The sequence below is a fragment of the Columba livia genome, chromosome 3 (assembly GCF_036013475.1).
Source record: "Columba livia isolate bColLiv1 breed racing homer chromosome 3, bColLiv1.pat.W.v2, whole genome shotgun sequence".
Taxonomy (NCBI): domain Eukaryota; kingdom Metazoa; phylum Chordata; class Aves; order Columbiformes; family Columbidae; genus Columba; species Columba livia.
The window spans coordinates 20,518,319-20,537,687 of record NC_088604.1 but is presented as its reverse complement, the minus strand read 5'-3'; the positions used below and the strand labels follow the sequence as shown (position 1 = coordinate 20,537,687).

At 37.3% G+C, this 19,369-nt stretch overlaps 1 protein-coding gene across 1 annotated transcript in view; it reads left to right on the top strand.

Annotated features, from left to right (window-relative positions):
- TPO (thyroid peroxidase) overlaps positions 1–19,369 on the top strand; it is a 57,333-nt gene that overhangs the window by 12,878 nt on the left and 25,086 nt on the right. Inside the window, 5 exon segments of the mRNA XM_065055999.1 lie at positions 2,385–2,469; positions 8,719–8,888; positions 11,254–11,386; positions 16,028–16,157; positions 18,807–19,013. Coding sequence (XP_064912071.1) covers positions 2,385–2,469; positions 8,719–8,888; positions 11,254–11,386; positions 16,028–16,157; positions 18,807–19,013 — 725 coding nt within the window.

The following is a 19,369-nucleotide window of genomic DNA, read 5'->3' as shown; positions in this document are numbered from 1 at the left end:
GCTAAGCTGAAAATACACTGGCACTGCAGACAGTTTAGCAATGGAACTTTAGCTTAATCTCTTTTTATGTGCAAAATACACTATCTGACACTATGTAATTCCATGAGAATTGTGCCACAGGTCTTTTCTTTTAAAATGCAGCTTCATAATTTAGAAAGGAAAACATCATATGTGCAATGTATCTCATTTATGTATTTGACTAGGAGTAATTTTACTTTCTTAGTGACATTTCTATGTCAGATGACATGTTTACAAGTGCGATTGCTGGATTTCTTTCCCAGACTGCCAGTCACTATGCTTAGCCATTCTGGGCTGCCATCAGTTGCCATGGGATGTCCCAGCTGACACCCTGCTGCTGGCCCACAATTGTCCATGTCTCCTGTGAACCTGCTCTCTGCTGGGACCCTGTGGGTGTTGTGGAGATTTTAGAGCATCTCAGATTGCACTAGTCTCTATGTTCAAACAATATTATCTTGTCATTTTAAACGTCAGAGCTATTTTGTTTGCATCTTTTCAATCTAAATCGGTTAGATCTAGTAGACTAGTAATATAGCAGATAGTAGATTGAATTTTAAGATAATTATGCAGAGACTAATTTTACATTAAAGTAGGGCAGAGATGATGAAGAAACAGAATTTCAATCTTTACGTTCTTTTAAATTACATAGTTGTAGTTATGGTTCATAAGGGACAGTGATACGATTCCTTAGAATAGTTTTCACCTGAGGTTAGGTAGACGCACAAATAAAATTATATCCAAAATAAATTCAACAATCCCCAAGCTGTTACTTCTGATGGGAAATCTTTTTTGGAACATGACTGTAAAACAGGTGATCAGATTTCTCTTCCATAGTTGAGCCTCTATTTGGAGCTTCCATATTGTTTGAAAAGACATGATCTAAAATGGGATTATATTGCATGCTAGTTAATATTAAATGAATATATATGGACTGTCAATAAATGCAATAGATAGACTATATATGATTCTTTTTTATAGGAAATGTCCTCTGGTCTGATGAAAACAATACAAAATAATGTTTAATACTGAAAGTACCGCATTTTTTAAAATACTACATTGATACCAACGTCATAGTTCTCATTAGAAAAAGAAGATAGACAATGAAATTCAAGTATACCAGGTGGATCTTCTCTATTAGATCAGAATCTGAATCAATACCACTTAATGAACAGCACTTTGAGCATAATGTATTTCTCGGAAGTAAAACTGCTAAAAGTAATTAAAAATTGTGCAATAATAAATTCTAAAAGAATTAGCTGATGTGTGGCCTATAAAGATCAGTTCTGGTTTTTAACATAGACTCAGAAACACGTTCAGATGCAACAGAAATGTGAATGATAATGTTAAATGAATTGTCCTGAATATTTTATCATGCATAGGTGAAAAAGATAAATTATTGCTATACTTGGATGCCGAGAAGATCTTTAGTAGAGAGGAGAAGGATTTTGCCTACGAAAGATTACTCTACATCACACATTATTTTCTCTTGAGCTGAGCACCCTATTAAAAAAATAGATCACAGACATAGCACAATATGTACTGAAGTTATGTTCCTAAAATTACACTGTACATAAATGATGAGCAATTGCTCATACATGATTACTATTTATGATTCATTTTCTATGAAAAAATGGGCTATCCCACAAAGTATGAATGGGAATTAAACCACTGGATTTTAAACATAATTGATCTATTTAATGTAAAGTTAGATGTCAACGAAAAAAAAAAAAAAGAGGAATAATCTGTGTTCCATGATAGCACTACACAAAATAGCACAACTGAAGTATTGTTAGGTTCACGTATACCTAGCCATCAAACATGGATGGAGAAATGACAACAGGGCTTTCATGCATTGCTTAGATCCCAAAAGGTCTTAAAGTTTGTTAATTATGCCTGAATATGGACTTGAATTCTTCATGTGGCTCATGCCATCTCATGTTACCTGTGAGGGAGGCTCGAATTTGTCCTATCAGTCCAAGGACAGTTTAATGTAAAATGCATATGAAACCTCAGGAGCATAGTTGCCTACACAGAACACAGCATGTTTCAGCTGGACCCACTACATTTGGTACTACATAATACACACAGCTACATTTATACTGGAAGAAACAAAACGCAAGTCTAACTCTTCAAGCCTTATAAATTAGGGAAGAATTGATTTACTGCCCCTACTTTATCTTTCAGAAAGGTCAGAATCCACAACAATAATTTCAGGAACACTAAATTATGGAGATCATTTTAATGGGGAAAAAATACATATGCCTTAATATTACAAACCTATATATTTTGTAAATGTAAGTATTTTAATACATATGTTATTGAATAACATATTCATCTTTCTTGCTTTTTATTTTTTCCTTGTTAAGAAGAAACTGAAGATAACTGCATTACTGAGGCTATGCGGAAAGGCTCTAGTCTGGTGGACTATGCTGCACATTATACACTGAAGAGGTAAAAAAAAAAAAAAGTGCAGGGTCAGTACAGCAAAAAGGTTTCACAACATAGAAGTTTGAGATCAGTCTGTTTCTTTGAGAAAACATATAATGACAGATTATGTTTATGATCATCTGAACCAATATAAGCTTGTGCATTATCACCACATAAGTTGCTGTCTCTACCTCCCTTCTTTTCACTCTCCTTTCTTCTCTTTCCCCTTTCCTTCCATCTTTTAGCAGCAGCAGTTGAAAATTAGATCAGTGATTTAAAACTGTTAAGTATTTGATCTGATAGATGTTGTTAACTATTGGATCTTTCTTAGGCAGAACATTGTCAGTGACAGCACTCCGAGAACTGGTCATGCCTCTTGCATAAGTTTGGGGTTAACCCTGTAAGCAGCCTAAGCCTTGCACTTCCAGCAGGCTATCAAAAGGTTTGTGTTAGCATCACCACTGGGGCACCAGCTTTCATGTGCTGTGGAACTAGAGCCACAAGTGTCCAATGCCTGCATTAGGAGTCTGAGTCTCATAAGACTATCGCTTGTTCTAATGTTAACTGGTATAAAATACTTGGTCTTTGTTACAAATAATCACTACCAGAAGTCAAAATTGAATTTCTGTTGTTTGCTTTTATATAATTCCATTCATTGTGGCCCAATTAAATGGAACAGTGAAAATTGTAAATATCATTAAGAGACTTTGTCATGTTTTAATATAGACTTGTAACTCTGTGCCTGCTTCTTAGACATTAGTCCTTGGCTATTTGCAAAGTACAGAGGACTGAATTATTGTCTAATCTGATCATTATATTGAGAAGTGAATGTGTTTAAATTCTTAATTAAATACTTCTGCATTTTCATGTCAGTTTAAAGATACTAAGGCTTCTTTCCTTAGTAACTTTAAGAATACTCTGTACTTGAATTAAAGCTTTTGTCAGCACAAACACTAAAAACGAGAAAGGAATGCATGTGACTACACAATGGAGTTTCTGGAAGTTATGGAGGTCACCATACTGTGAAAACTCATTTTACTTTGGCTTACCTGTAATTGAAGGCAACTACAGTGCAATACAAATGAGCTCACTGTTGCCCTTGAGACTGAAAAGCCTGTTCCTGAGGCAGCTTCTTTTTCAGGTTAGAATGGGAAAACTCTTAGTTGTTCATGTACAATAGTGCATCCTGATATTTGCTGAATTCAGGATCTAGGTGTCTGAACTGCAAACTGATCCAAAATAACCGATTTGTCCTGAGACCTCAATTTGACCTTGAATTATCATTAAAATGGAGAAGCCAATGGTGACAAAGCACTAGAACAAGCTGCCCAGAGAGGTTGTGGAGTCTCCTTCTCTGGAGACATTGAAAACCTGCCTGGACACATCCCTGTGTGATCTGCTCTGGTGAACCTGCTTTAGCAGGTGGGTTGGACTAGATGATCTCCAGAGGTCCCTTCCAACCCCAGCCATTCTGTGATTCTGTGATTTTGTGAAGTAAGTTTCTTCACTTCAGCTGTTTAATAATATCACTTAAAATCTTGAATGCTGTATGTGTTTTAAATGCTGGAGCAAGTGAGTGGCAATGCACTAAACATATTGGCTGAAGTTATTTTATTGTTCTAGTTTTTAAAACATCAGAATTTTTTAGGAAAATGCCACTTCTTAGAAATTACTTCCCAGGTTTTAAGGTTATGTAGGTCCCAGTATTGTCCTTATAATATGCTGTGCTGTTTGTGATTGTCTCTCCTTGCCGAGTGCTTCTCATGACTACTAGTACCTGCCTGATATTTCAATTAGCTTTTGGGTTTGTTAGTCTTCAAGAGCAGGTGTTCATATTTGTCATTAGAATATAAACATTAATCATAGTATTTAATACAGCATACATGGAACACAATGGCATCATCATTAAAATGTACTATTTGTATTACAGTGGCAATGCCAATGGGAATCCAGACTGTTTGGATAGGGCTTTCAGAGCCCATGAAGTTATGGCACTTAGCCAGTGGTATCTGCAAATATGTTGCCAATTTACCATCAGGTGCATTAAAACACACATTTTGAAAGTGGTAGCTGACTTGCAAGACGAAATGCTTGTTTCAGTAAATCTTGTTATAATAACGAGCAGTACAAATTATGAAACTTGTACTAGCTTTAACTAGTGAATCTCAGCACTGCTGGAAGGACTTCCAATTCTGACTGTATGTTCCTTTTTATAATCTGCTGAGTGTCTGTTTTTTGTGCTTTTGTTTGGGTTTGGTTTTGTGGTTTTTTTTTTGGGGGGGGAGGGTGCAAGGGGGGGTTAAGGCATAGAAGAAACTAGATGACTGCAGAATAGGCAAGCTGTGCAAAATTATAGTCTCTGAGGCCCAGGTTGCACACAGCTGCACATGATCATATATTTCTCCATTAGAACTTGGCAACTAACTCAAAAGTACTGCTGAACTAGTTGTGTGTAAGACAGATTTGAATTATGGTGGCAGGTCAGAGAGGGCTTCTTCCCTTGTGACAGATATAATAACCTAATGAAATTTAACAAGGGAAAGTGTAGAGTCCTGTATCTGGGTAGGAACAACCCCAGGTTCCAGTATAAATTGGGAAATTACATATTAGAGAGCAGTGTAGGGGAAAGGGACCTGGGGGTCCTGGTGGACAACAGGATGACCATGAGCCAGCACTGTGCCCTTGTGGCCAGGAAGGCCAATGGCATCGTGGGGTGTATTAGAAGGGGGGTGGCTAGTAGATCGAGAGAGGTCCTCCTTCCCCTCTACTCCACCCTGGTGAGACCACGTCTAGAATATTGTGTCCAGTTCTGGGCCCCTCAGTTCAAGAAGGACAGGGAACTGCTGGAGAGGGTCCAGCATAGGGCAACAAAGATGATTAAGGGAGTGGAGCACCTCCCTTATGAAGAAAGGCTGAGGGAGCTGGGTCTCTTTAGTTTGGAGAAGAGGAGACTAAGGGGGGACCTTATTAATGTTTATAAATCTAAAAAGGGTGAGTGCCATGAGGATGGAGCCAGGCTCTTCTCAGTGGCAAACAATGATAGGACAAGGGGTAATGGGATCAAGCTGGAACACAAGAGGTTCCGCTTAAATTTGAGAAGAAACTTCTTCTCAGTAAGGGTGACAGAGCACTGGAACAGGCTGCCCAGGGAGGTTGTGGAGTCTCCTTCTCTGGAGACATTCAAAACCCGCCTGGACATGTTCCTGTGCGACCTCACCTAGGCGTTCCTGCTCCAGCAGGGGATTGGACTAGATGATCTTTTGAGGTCCCTTCCAATCCCAAACATACTGTGATGCTGTGATAGTTGGTTTGAGAGAGTTTTAGATAAGACATATTTTTAGACTCCTGTTTGGACTTACCCTAACAGACTGAAGGTGAGTACAATTCTAATACAAACACAAGAGGTTTTCTCAATCTCTTTAAAGAAAAAATGTTTGAAATTACTTAGTATATTTCAACATATATTTTAGCTAAAGGCATAGTTCTTAATGGATTAAAAAGTATAGATGAAAATTATTCAAGACTTCACAGCAGATGAAGGATATTTCTTATCATCTTAATTCTGGTAAAATTACTTTCATTTAGTGTACACTACATTTAAAGTAGATCATGTTTCTAAAGAATGTAAATTGTAAACCCCACAACTTAAGATTTTTCTTTTGGCCCCTGTCTGTGCTAATTCAAAACGATAATTTACAGAAGGGAACATCTACAAAATCGTCTCTGTGCATAGAGAAGTGCAAACCAGTTACAGTTGTGGAAATGCACCGAGCATGATCAGTCAGCACCGCTCTGGTCTTAAAGCAGACTGGCCATGTACATACACATTACAGGAAAGAAGAAATTACATTCTTTATAATTTTTTAACTTTATCGCCTAATATTCTGTACCATGTCACTGTTTTGAGGGACCTCCTTAATGGTGACAAATATCTAAGGCGTTAGTCCTGTTTAGAAGTCCCTAAACAAGATATTCTATAAATATGTTCATTTAAGACAGAAAGAAATCTCAGAGACTCAAAATATCTGAGGCTGAAAGAGAAAGTTCATGCTCTGGATAAATTTATTTTATTTTTATTTATGGTTTTAATTATAATCTGTAATGAGACTCAGTAACTGAGAGTCTGACAAACATAAAGAACCTTCTGCCCAAACACCGTGGTCCACAGTAAGACTTAAATTATTAAATAAGTATGAAGACACTTTATATCTGACCTCATCTTCCTGATAATTATACTATCACAGGTCATTCTGTTAGTTTCAAGGGCCTGTTTCTGCATTACAAAATATCAAGGCAGTTTGTAACTTGCCTTGAGGAATGAGGAAACCAGCATTTTCTTCCAGAATCAGAGCTCAGCTTCAGGAGTGTGGGTAAGAACTTGAAGGGACTAGCATGTATATATTGAATAAAGGGTGAGGGCAGGACATGACGTGACACGACACACGGGAAATGCGACAAACTAATAACTGCTGTTGTTATCTTACAGTATCTGTGAGATTACAACAAGTATAGAAGAGGAAATATCTCAAATGGAATATACCTTGCCATTGAGGGTAGTGGTTTTTTAGTTTGAGGGTTTTATTTATCGAGGGGAAGGGTTATTTTTGATTCTTAACTCCTAGATAATTTGTACAATTGTTCTTATTTAATTCATTTGTAAAAACATGTTTCTGTGTTCATATAATATTTTTGATTATGCATGACTGATATTATTCTCATATGGATATTAGATATTAAACCTGAGTTACTGACATTTAGTTATATAATCTTTTCATTTTAACTGAGACACAGTTCAGAACTTTTAATTCTGCAGATTCCCAGTCAAATTTCTAATGGTCTCTGGAAAACTTGAAAAACATGGTACTGAGAAGCAAGATAGCTCTTTTTCATAGTTGCAAGAGTTCTCGAGCTCTGCTCTTGAAAGGAAAGGAACAGTTTCTGTATAAAGAGTAAGTGAGCAGGTTAGGGCTCTTTTGGATCAATTAAGGACAGATTTAGCATCTAGAAAAACCCTTGGAGTTGTATTTCCTTAATGCATTTTATGTAGGCAAGTTTCTAATTTTGCAAACAGAAATTTAACTGTTTGCTTTGCCAAATTCAAAACTGCCATTTCCATTTTAAGCCTGTGTCCTGCTTTACACAAACCTAAGTGAAAATGACAGCACAATGCTTTCATAAAAATTGCATATCCAAATGAATCTGTGCTGCAGAGAAACCCTCAGGGATGTCTGCAACCTATGACCACGTCTGGAAACGGAACAGACTTGAGTGTTTTTTTCTAAGCTGTAGGAGTCAATTTAGGACTTGGGACTTCCAGCTAAAAGAGCAGCTCTCCCTGATGCACTTTTCTCAAGGCTCCTCTGCCTGTAAAAGGACAATCATAAGACAGCCCATGCTGACTAAAAAATAAGTCTTGCAGTGAATCACAGAATAGTTGCAGGAGACCTGGAGACCACCTAGGCCAGTGCTATGCTCAGGTTGCTCAGTGCAATGCCCAGCTGGGCTTTGAATATCTCCACAGATGAAGGCTCTGCACCCTTTCTGGGCAGCCTGTTGCAGTGTCTGACTACGCTCACAGTAAAAGGATTTTTTTGATGTTTTAATGTTTATGTTACAGAAATTATCTCATCAAACCTGAATTCCTTAAAGTTAAAGGTAAGGCCGGGCTGTAAGTTAACATATATAGCCATATAAGTGTGTAATTAAGCCCTACTAAACTAATTGCTGAAACTCCATATATAGAAAATCAGTGCAAGGCAGGTGCTCGGACAGTCTCTGAGAGGAGACATACCTCTGTCATTAACTGCAGATGACATCGAGAAGACTGTGGGCTGGTTGTCTGACTTCTAGGTGACAAGGCATTTGTGAATCCACTTGAAATGCTTGAGATCATCTTTGATATTAAATGTTACATAAAAGCAAAGTCTACTCAGATGTCTTTAGCGGGAGTCCTATATGGTAACTATCCTGCACAAGGTCTTCCCAGCCACTTTATGCTGCAGGTTCTGTCCATCCCAACAGTTTCTGTCTCATCCTGAAGGCTTCTCACAAGCTTAACCCTGTTGTGTGGTACTTGACCCCTGGAAGGGCACTTCCCTTTTCTTTCCAGAATTTTCCTTCACAAAGTTGCCTTCCTCTCTACTTTCCCAGCATACCCTTCAACCAAAATATACCTTAAACTTGAACCATATCTAACATAGACAAATTCAGCTATGAATATGTTCTAAAAGGTTATCTGTTAAAAAAACTTTCTGTATTTTATCTCAATTGTAGAAATATCCAAGAAAGGGGAATAGCAACTCCTGCCTTGCTGCTGGCTTTCTCCAAATTTCCTGAAAAAGAGAGTCAAGATATTTCCCAAGCAGCTGAACAAATGGAAATGTCAATTCAAGTGCTGAAAGAAAAAGTTTGCCAGAAGCACAAACGTTCATTGCATCCAACTGGTAAATATAGTGTACTGACACTTGCAAAAGCCCCTGTTGGTTTCTTGAATGTAGTCTTTTAGATTAAAGTTGGGTTAGCTTCACTTTTATTTTAACTTTGGCAGGAGTACATATCTTGTCTGCACCCTGGGGTTAGGATGCCACCTCTTTGGTTCTTAAAAGCACCTCACATAGTCACCGATTTACATTTTTCTTTGCTGGAGTGGGGGATATTTTCCTAGAGTTGAGGAAAGTAACACTTTGCTATTGGCATCATTTGAACTCATGACTGTATATTTGTATTGCTCATAAATCAGCTTGCATACCCACAGTGTTGCGAGCTTCTTGTTTTCAGTGAAATATCTATCTTCCCCAGCACTTTGGGTTTAGTGCTTCTGGAGCTAAGAGTCTACAGATAAAAAAATACAATTTCTGTCACTCTGTGGCACTGGCAATTTCAAATACTCTTCCTCTGGACATTGATAACCTTATCAATATCCCTTTTTTAAGAAAATAGTTTCTTATTTTCAAAATTAATTTTATAGTGCATTACTGTTACATGTTTATTCCCACTTTACTTCTATTTTAACTGTTTTTATGTTAGATGGAGAAGGAAAGAGAGATAATCCAGAAAGTTCAGTGATGTATAATTGACTAAATAAACTAAAATTCTTGTTGCCATTAAGTAGAGATAAATTTCAATGTGCCTATCTGGTGTCTGGAATGCTCAAAAATTCAGATACATTGACTTTTTTTTCCATAACTTAATTCTGTCACTTAGAGAGCAGCACAAACTGGAGAATTACAATTTGTATTATCTGTCTTAGCATTATGACATGACATTTTTTTTCAATATAGGAAGCATTAGAGTGCTGTAGACAAACATAAAGGTCCACACCTATTTTCTTATTTTTTTTTTTTCTTGTGGAAACATCTGGCTGCCTAAATGAATGAAACACTTGTAGAACTAAAAATATTTCTATATGTGTGTGTGCACATGTTTATATATACACAGACACACGCAGAGATAACAATTATTTTTCTGCTAGTACAATTTCAAAAGAAATCAAATTTCTAAACTGTAGAATAAAAAACTTGTTAGTTTTTGAAGCTGAAACAACTTTAATGGAAGATGAATAGACACCATTCATTCTATGTGCCATGACAAAGTGTACTTTTACATGAGCTAAAGAACTAAATTAACTTCAAATAAAACCTGTGTGTCAATACCTAGGCAGTATAGATAAGTGGAAAACTAGGCAAACTAGGCTCTAAGCATAATTTTGAACCTGAACTAACATGAAAATACAGCTGTGTCCACAAATTTGGCGTGACTAGCTAGTACATAATAGCAAGGTTACAGTCCAACAGCCCAATTTCTCTCTGCTCTCTTCGCTACCTTGCACAGGTTGTAGCTGCTCAGCACAGCATTTTTTGAGCTCATTTGGCTCTTGAACCTTTTTATGTTTGGTTTTTTTCTGGCTTACTCTTTTTTGCTTGATTAATAGACTGAAGCCGTTTAGTTCAGGGTTGGATGGGCAGAATGGATAGGTGGTGGGACTGGGTGACCTGTAGTAGCCAGTGGGGAGACAAGAGCAAGAGTTAAATGCTGCATCTACCATCTCTTTTCAGCATGTAATGATTATAGTCACTTTGAATAGCAAGAGTTCTCTCAGTTCAGGAAGAATATTGTACCTTTTTCACTTGTACTTCTACTTCCAAGCAGCCGTACATGTGTCTACATACATGTGTGGGTGAGAGAGACTGCCAGCTCTCAACAATGTGAATTTGTCCCTCGTCAGAGGGGAGACCTGTCTGGGATCATATTGCAAAGATATTAATAACATGCTGTCTACTGATGTAAAGCTCCCTGGTTTTAGCTAGCTTCCAAATTCCAGCTAATAATTCTGAGCATTTTCCACCCCACAGTTAATTATATAGTCATCTGTAGTGTCTTTGAATTCCTGCATCTTTCCAGTCAGTTCCAGTCCCACACTTTTCCTCCTTGGTATATACTTCTGTTCTTGAATTGCATTTTTTTATACCTTTGTTTTAAGCACAGGGACCAGCTGAGAAATGTGACTAACATGCAGGGAAGCAGAGAGCAGATTAAAGAAGGGCAAAAAAAGAGCAGATCAACCTCAGTTCTCAGCTATGGCTGGACTACTTCCTTCTGATTCTCCCACACATCAGATAATAAAACCAACTCTTCCCTTTCACCCTCACTCTCCTCTAAGTCCCTGAGACTATGTTCTGCAGAACTTCTAAGGTTTTTTTCCTATGAAGAAGAGAGGGATGCTGTAGTTGTAGCTGCCAATAATGACTTTTCTCCTGTAGCAGCTGTAGAGCCGTAGAGCAAATTACTTGTTTGGGTTCTTCCTTTCAGATCTTTTGTCAGCTGAGCTGCTCACTATGATTGCTAACATTTCTGGATGTCTGCCTTATATGTTGCCACCAAAATGTCCAAACAATTGCTTGGCTAATAAATACCGACTCATCACGGGTGCCTGCAATAACAGGTATGTATGATGAGAATTGTGCCCTGAAAAATCTTTCTTTCTTATTCTTTAAACTCAAGGAGTTATGTTTACTTTTTCCTGGAAAAATTGGGGATGTGACCCCAATCAGCTAACTTTAGCATCAATGTGCCTTTAAATGAGGTGCCTCAGAAAGCTCCCAGGGAAAGAACATCTTAATCTAAAATTTGGTACACTATTTTTTTCTGGACAGGCTCTGCCTGTGAAGGCTTTGAACTTTATGTAAGGAAATTTCAATTTAGTGAATACTGATTCAATAGATGCCTTTTTCTATAGAATTTAAACATATACAACTCTATTCCAGCATTCATATTCGATTGCATGGGATAAAATTATATTGAGTGGGAGAATATAATTACTTCACCAGGAGCAATAAAAAAATCAAGTAGATTCTCGTTTTTTAATTTCCCCACAAGATTAACATTTAGAAACCATGCTTCTAAAGATTCTAGGTGATATATTTATTTTTTATATATCTATTTATATAAATATATACTTCTTGGCTATCTGAACAACAATTATTTACTATAGTTCCATAAAACATGTGGCAATCATTTCCTGCAAAACCCAACATAACAGACATGAGTATTTTCAAAATCCTCCAATGCAACAATGCAAAGGAGTTTGGTACATGATATTTATACTCAGCAGTCTTTGGATATATAGGTGTTAAGGTCACAAACTGAAAGGGAGACTAGTGTTAAAAGTGAAGGGCTGGAGTGCTGCAGAGGGAAAGCCATTAGCCTTGCACAAGTTAAGGCATTCTGCAATGTGGTAAATGAACAGCAGTAAAATTCTGCAGTTTTATTATTCAGTCAATCTGTTTTTATGAGATGAATCTGTTTTGCTACATGACAAGTCATTTGCAAGGAACATGCCTGATAGGCTCTTAGTTGAAAGGACACAACCTGATAGGCATCAGTGTTATAAATCTAACTATGTGGGTATCCATAATTTCCCCCAGGCACTTGTAGAGTTACTTGGAATCTGAACTAACAGCTAGTATGATATTTGCACTGACAACTCCATCAGGGCTTGAATAGATTGGTCAAGATTCATGCAGCAGAATGTAGGCACATGTCTGAAGCTCTTACTTTGCAGGCGTGGTTGCTGGAATCTTTTTCTCCAGAGATAGAGAGAAACACACTCAGCTGTGGGTAGGGTAAAACATCTTTTTCTCTTCAGTGACTCTGGTAATACTAGGATGTGTCTAGGTCTTTCAGTTCGGTTTCTAAAGCTGTGTAGGGTAAATATGGTCCATTGAGGCTGGTTAGTCTGTAGTCACTGTATTCTACTTTGCATAGTGTTATGCTTGCACCAAATCAGTGTTTAGATCTATGACATATTTGGTTGTGTTTTAGACTCTCTGCTCTAAATATCTGTAAATGGGGTGAGGCAGGAAAAAAAAGGAAAAAGAAAACCACACAAACCAAATAAGAGACTTTAAAACCAGCAAACCAGATCTTAACTTAGTCTAAAACTTTGTGAGCCCCTTGAAATACCTCAAGCTTTACTGAAATGCATCAGCTTAAAAAACCCATTATACTATAATGTAAACAATATATTCTATGATATAAGCCAGTGTCAAAGACTTCAAACATTAACCCAAGTAACAGTCTACCCTTTGCCTTGCTTTGCAGATGCCGCTTTCAGGCAGAAAATACATTAGAACCTATGTTGTATTTGTAGCTTTAATCACCCAATATGAATGTACAACTGTGCTGTAGATCAGTAAATGCTGCATTTCATAGGAAAAATTTAAAAACAAAATTCACAGTGGAATTAATTGTTTACCTATAAGAAAAATCTATTTAAATCTATTTTAAAATAAGCATGGAATTTCTTTATAGATGTTTTACTTCACCCATTCACATACTTGCGACAAATCAGGTAGTTTACTAAGTAGTTATTCCACAGCACTGAAATTGCTTTGTTCTTAGAAGAAAGGCATAACAGAATAGCATAAGCATGGCCTTCTATGGAGAATATCAACATGACATCAGACATTCTTGGCAGAGTCATTATCCACATTTACTAGTGACAGATAGCAATAGATTTTACTTCTCTTTCTGCCTGAAGGCATATTTGGGGATAATAAGCAAAATAAATTTATGGCACATTTTTTATCCCAATTAGCTAGCATTGATCTGTGTAGTTTTTAGTGTCTAGTGCAATATGAGGGATTCAAAAGGTGAAGGAATTACAGATACTAAAGGAATGGAATCTCACAGCTTAATTAACCTCACCTAATCTTAGCTTTCCGAGGTAATTATATGTCTTCAGCAATTCTGCAGCTTTGGCTGTTCCTGATAGTGAGAGATAGGACGGGATGACAAGACGGCACTCAGGAGCTGTCTGTCCCTCTGGCTTGATGGACAGGTACTTAGATGACTAGATTACCCTTTGTATGCCTAACGTTTAGACAGCTAGGAGGAATTTTATCTACAACATTTCTATTTCATTGCTGTCTCATTAACCATTTCATCAGGTAAGGACCTGATGTTTAGTCTGAAGCTCTAATACCATTAGAGGTATGAATATGGCTCACCTGGTGGAAAAAAATGAGCAGTACTGACTGAATCCAATGACTGTAAGAAGAAACTGAGATTTTTCCTTTAGGATAGCTACTTCAATACAAGCTAAGTGTTCAGTTTAGTGGCAGGCTTATCTTTCAGAAGTTTTCCATGTTTGACAGAAGTGATGTCCCTGGTAGCTCAGAGAGATTAAAACATGACAAAATCCAATTGTTAAATTGCCATATGGTATTCATTCTTTCTATCTGAAACTAGGCAGGACATTAAAATAACATTCAAAATACATAGATCTAGATAGTGAACTGTATCTTGAAACTTCAGATTCCTTCTAATGGAGCCAAACCAAATCCAAACTGTGCAATTCCAATATTTTACAAGTGAATTAAAAGTCCCACATCCAATAAGCTCAATATATAATAACCAAATTTGACTATTCTATAGAGCTGTATAGTACCAAAATCTCATTATTTCAGCCGCCCAGGATAAAACTCAAGCAAGATTCCAAGACATTACCATTTTTTAAGTAATAATAAAAAGGTATGTGAGAAGGGTTTTACTAAAGTAGCATTCCAGTGATCTGCTGAAATATAAAAGCAATCAGGAGAAAAATCACTGGTTAAGCAGTTAAATTAACATTTCATTACTTTTAATTGAGTGAAATAGCACTACACTATGTGCAGTATTTTATGCAATTTCAATAAAGGCAGATCAACTGTAACTAATTTGAATGCTTTATTAAAGCATATTTCAACTTCCAAGTGTGAATTATTGTGGATAATTAAGTGTATTGCTGTACCATATAGCTTGGCAAATTGAGCCACTTCAGTGTGCCAGAGATCAATGAAGTATTAATAAAATAATTGTTCCCTCTTTAGCGTCCCAGTAGACATGTTTTAATGCCATGTAGTTCTACTAACTGTCTGGGAATATTTCTGGTTCTTTGTGGCTTACTTTACTATTCTGGTCAACTGGGTACATTGCAACAATCTTATTTCTTCTTTTTGATATCTATATACATTTAGCAATTATGAAATATATTGAACAGGCCATGTTAATAAACAAAACAACAACAACCAAACAAAAAACCCAACACCCAAACAAACAAAACCCACTAAAATATTCTCTTAGAAAAAATGCATTAGAAATGTTCATTATAGAAGAAAAATAATTGGGTCAAATCTAAGACTCACTGACTATACTAATAAAAAAAAATCACCAAGAATATTTTCCTGGGCCTCAAAACAAGCATGGCCTGACTCTTGCCACCCTTTTACTCTCAGGCTTTTGTCTAACCTGTTTTATTCCCCTACTCTCTTCCCAGCAGGCTGGCCACAGGATGGCAAACTGGCTTGTACCTAATCCCAAGATGTGCCCAGCCAGGTGTTATTGAGAGAAATGCTAGTTGGTGTGAGCCAAAAACACATGGCAATTGGTGCTCACGACTTAAAAGCACAGCTAAATGCAGACCAGGGCTTGGGCTTTTGCAGAGGCTCTCCTGAAGCTGTATCCAAGTTATTAGGATATATGCAACTAGAGGGAGCATTGCCACTGAATTCAGCAGCTTTGACCATCATCCCCCTTTCCTCTGTCCTTTCTTCTTGAGTCTTGCCAGATGATTACTTCTGTATGACTAGCATCCATTTTTCTTCTAAGCTTTCTTCATCTTTCTTCTAAGGCTTCTATATATTTTCCTAAATCTTGATTTCCTAGCTATTGCTCTGAACAAATATATTTCAAAAATGTCAGCAAAGGCACTTAAGAATATATCTGACTTTATGGGGAATGAGGACACTATCAGGAAATCACCACTGGGGTATTTCAAAGAAGTCAAACTTATGTTACCAACATAAGTTAGATAGTATTATTGCACTAGTAATTTTTTTTTTTCCTTTTGAGTCTGGTTGATTCTGTCATACCTGAAGACCAATATTTTATGCCTTTTTAAAGACTGTTGAATGAACATCTTATTACAATGGAATATTGCACTGGAGCTGATGATTATTTTATATTTAGAATTATACAGAGGTGCAGGGCTTTTTTATTTTGCTGCCATTGTTGTTTTTTAGGTTTTGTTGCTTTATTTTCCCAGAGAACATCCTAGATGGGGAGCATCCAATGTGGCCTTGGCTAGGTGGCTTCCACCAGCCTATGAAGATGGACTCAGCCAACCTCGAGGATGGGATCCCAGGATCCGATACAATGGAGTCCAGCTACCCTTGGTTAGAAAGTGCATCATAAAATGAAACACTTACATGGGGCTATAACCACACCTGCCACCATTTGCATCAGTAAATCGAACAGCAAGAGAAGCCGTTTGGCTCATTTAAGGAACTGACAGCTTTGCTAAAGCCTAAGTTCAGTCAGCCAGATAGTGAGAGGTCCCTTGCACCTGGACGGGGGTAAGCTCAAGAGGCAGTGCAGGGGGACACTGATGGCCTGGGGGGCAGCTCTGCTGAAAAGGTCCCTGGTGGAGAGTACGCAGCCCATGAGCCAGCCCCATGGGCCTGCTCCAGTGTGCTCCAGCTGTGGGACAGCAGCAGAACCAGGATGGTGATTGCTCAACCTAGAGTAAAGGAGCATGGTGGACCTAATCACAGTCCTCCCACACAGAAAAGGACATTAGAGAGATGAGGGAGGTCTTTGCAAGTTTGGACTTTGTCATGGCAAGAGGCAACAATCACAAGTTGCTCCACAGAAATTTTGTCTTGATCCATGAAAAAAAAAATGTTGTGAGAACAACTAAATGTTGGGATAGGCTGCTTAGAAAACTGCTGGAATACGCTTTGGGAAATAACCAAGACCTGGCTTGATGGGGCTCCGAATAACCTAATCCCTACTTTCAATGGAAAGCTGTATCATGTGGTCTCCAGAGTTTCCTTCCAGTGGAGATTTTCCAGTGACTTTATGATTTTTTGTTTCAATTATGGTACCTTTATTCAGGGATGGAGGAGGGTGAAAACAGGGTTGAGTGTTAACTAAATAAATATAATCCACATAAACAAGCTAGCATTCATGTCTATGTATGCATGTGTAGCCTTTCTCCTAGGTTAGTATACCTTAACTGAACAAATGTTATTGTCAAATCAAAATTTCATTTTTTAGCTGAAGTTACTGAGCTAAGAAGGCATTGCAATGTTTATGGTTTTTAGCAGCTCATATACGGAAAAAATAGCAGAGCTGTGACAGAGGGAAATATGAACAAAAAAATACTTAAATAGAGGACTGGGTGAAAAATTCCCTAGTGCAGTGTGCAATGATTTGGGCTGGATTTGCTCTTTCTGGTTTGTTAGCATTGCTTTGAAACTTGACTTTTAATGGACTCAAAGTCTTGTTATTTTAACCATCATATGTTTAATAAGGATAAGCAAGAGAATTTAGTGTTAATGTCACCTGCAAATCATGTTATTAATTAAATAACATTGTCTCTAAGCTTCACAGTTCAATGCTCAAAGATGAAAATTTGACATTTACACAGGTAAATTTCTAGTAGATGGTATAAACTGCTTTTTTCTAGATTCATTGGGGTAGATGCTTCTGAAGTGAAACACACTAAAAACTACGTGGCTACACCAAATTAGATCATATCTGACCATCAGCAAGGTTCTCTGTTTTATTTTGAAGTAAGATAGGATAAAACTAGTGCCATGGATGTTTTTCCTCTTTTTTTTAATGTTTTTTTGGGTTTTTTTTGTACTTTTAGCTATCCAACTTTATCTTCTAAAAAACAACATGCAAATAAGGTGAAGATGAGAGATAACTGTGGGGATTACTAGAAGCAATATTAGAGCACAACATAGCTGTTCAAGTTAACAATGATAAGAAAAATCCTACTAACTGCAAGAAGAAAAGTTCATGCTTTGTGGCCACCAATGCTATTAAAAACTGATATAGACTTGTATTCCTGATGAGCTCTATGTATCTCTGCTCTTGACTATTCCAATATAAAGGCTGATGTTCCTGACAAGTCCTGTGTTGCCTCTTGTCCTTACCAATTCTATTTAACTGCACCTGCCTTATACATTCATTATATAGCCCTTATATTTATTACAGACTCTGTGACTATTTTATGTGCTGCCTTATCAATTGCTTGACTTCTAAGGCAGCTGCTGTATACAAGGGAATATACAGCATGAGGGAAGAACCTGTGAATAATAATGATACCCTAATCATCATAAACTGACTGCTGATTTGGCTCTGGTGGTTTTGCTTGGTTATTAGTATAGGCTGGACATGTAGCATAGATGGTTCCATGTGTTCCCCTTCCGAGCATCTGTATGCAGCTTTCACAAAAATGCTGTAGAAATATGTTTTGGCATTTCCCTTACTGGTAAAATGAAGCAAAATTTTCACCTACCATGTATTTGCAAGCTACTTTGTCTCCTGGGCTGCAGATGCTGCTCTATTTACATGTGGAAGGGCCCAGAGCCTCTGTATATCTACGGTGATTTGAGGTTGCCCAGCAAACATTTTTTAAAGGAGCAGAAAGCAGAATCACTAGAACGAAAACTTTTATACAGTCAAAAAAAAAGTGTTGTTTTCAAAATTCTCTGGAAAGGAACAAAGATACACTGCTCATTTGGAAAATATATAGAAAAAAAAGCTGAATCATCTTTGAATCTGCTTGTGGCACTTGTATCGCAGCTCCTCAACAGAAATGAGTCTGTCAGAGGCTGGGTTTTCTGCTGAGGTGTTTTGTTTTGTTTTGTTTTGTTTTTTTAAGCAAACCATTAAAAGTACTCTAAAACATAAAGTATTGTAAGGAAAAAAACTTAGCTTTTATCACTGCTTCCCCTGTTTTTTAGTGTTTTATCATTTTTATGAGAAGTAAATACTACTCAGCACTTAAGATAAATTAGTTCTCTTCACAGGTTCGTGAAGTGACAAGAAAAATTATTCATGCATCTAATGAGGCTGTTACTGAAGACAACCTGTATTCTGATATTATTATGGTGTGGGGACAGTACATAGACCATGACATTGCATTCACACCGCAAAGCACAAGAAGAACCGCCTTCTTAACTGGAAAGGAGTGCCAGATGACATGTGAAAAACAAAATCCATGTTTTCCAATAAAGGTAAGATTCTAAAGTAATTTCTTCAAGAGATATTCCAGGCTCTGAAGAGGTGAGTAAAGTATAGCACATGAGTGATATGCATACACAGAAATAATTATAAAGGAAATTGATAGATCACCGAGAAATATTAGAGCAGGCAGTGATAGAAAAAATGAAACACAATGCAACTATTACATGCAAAAAGTGGATATTTAAATTGTTTTGTAGGGATAACAAACCATAGCTAAGGTACTTTGTACAAATATCAAATTTTTCTGCCTCTCAGGTTTATGTTGCAGAGAAACCTTACTAGTCCCTCCCAGTGTTACTGTTCTCATGCTTCAAGGTTTTGAGTTCCATTGGGGAAAACAGGGAAG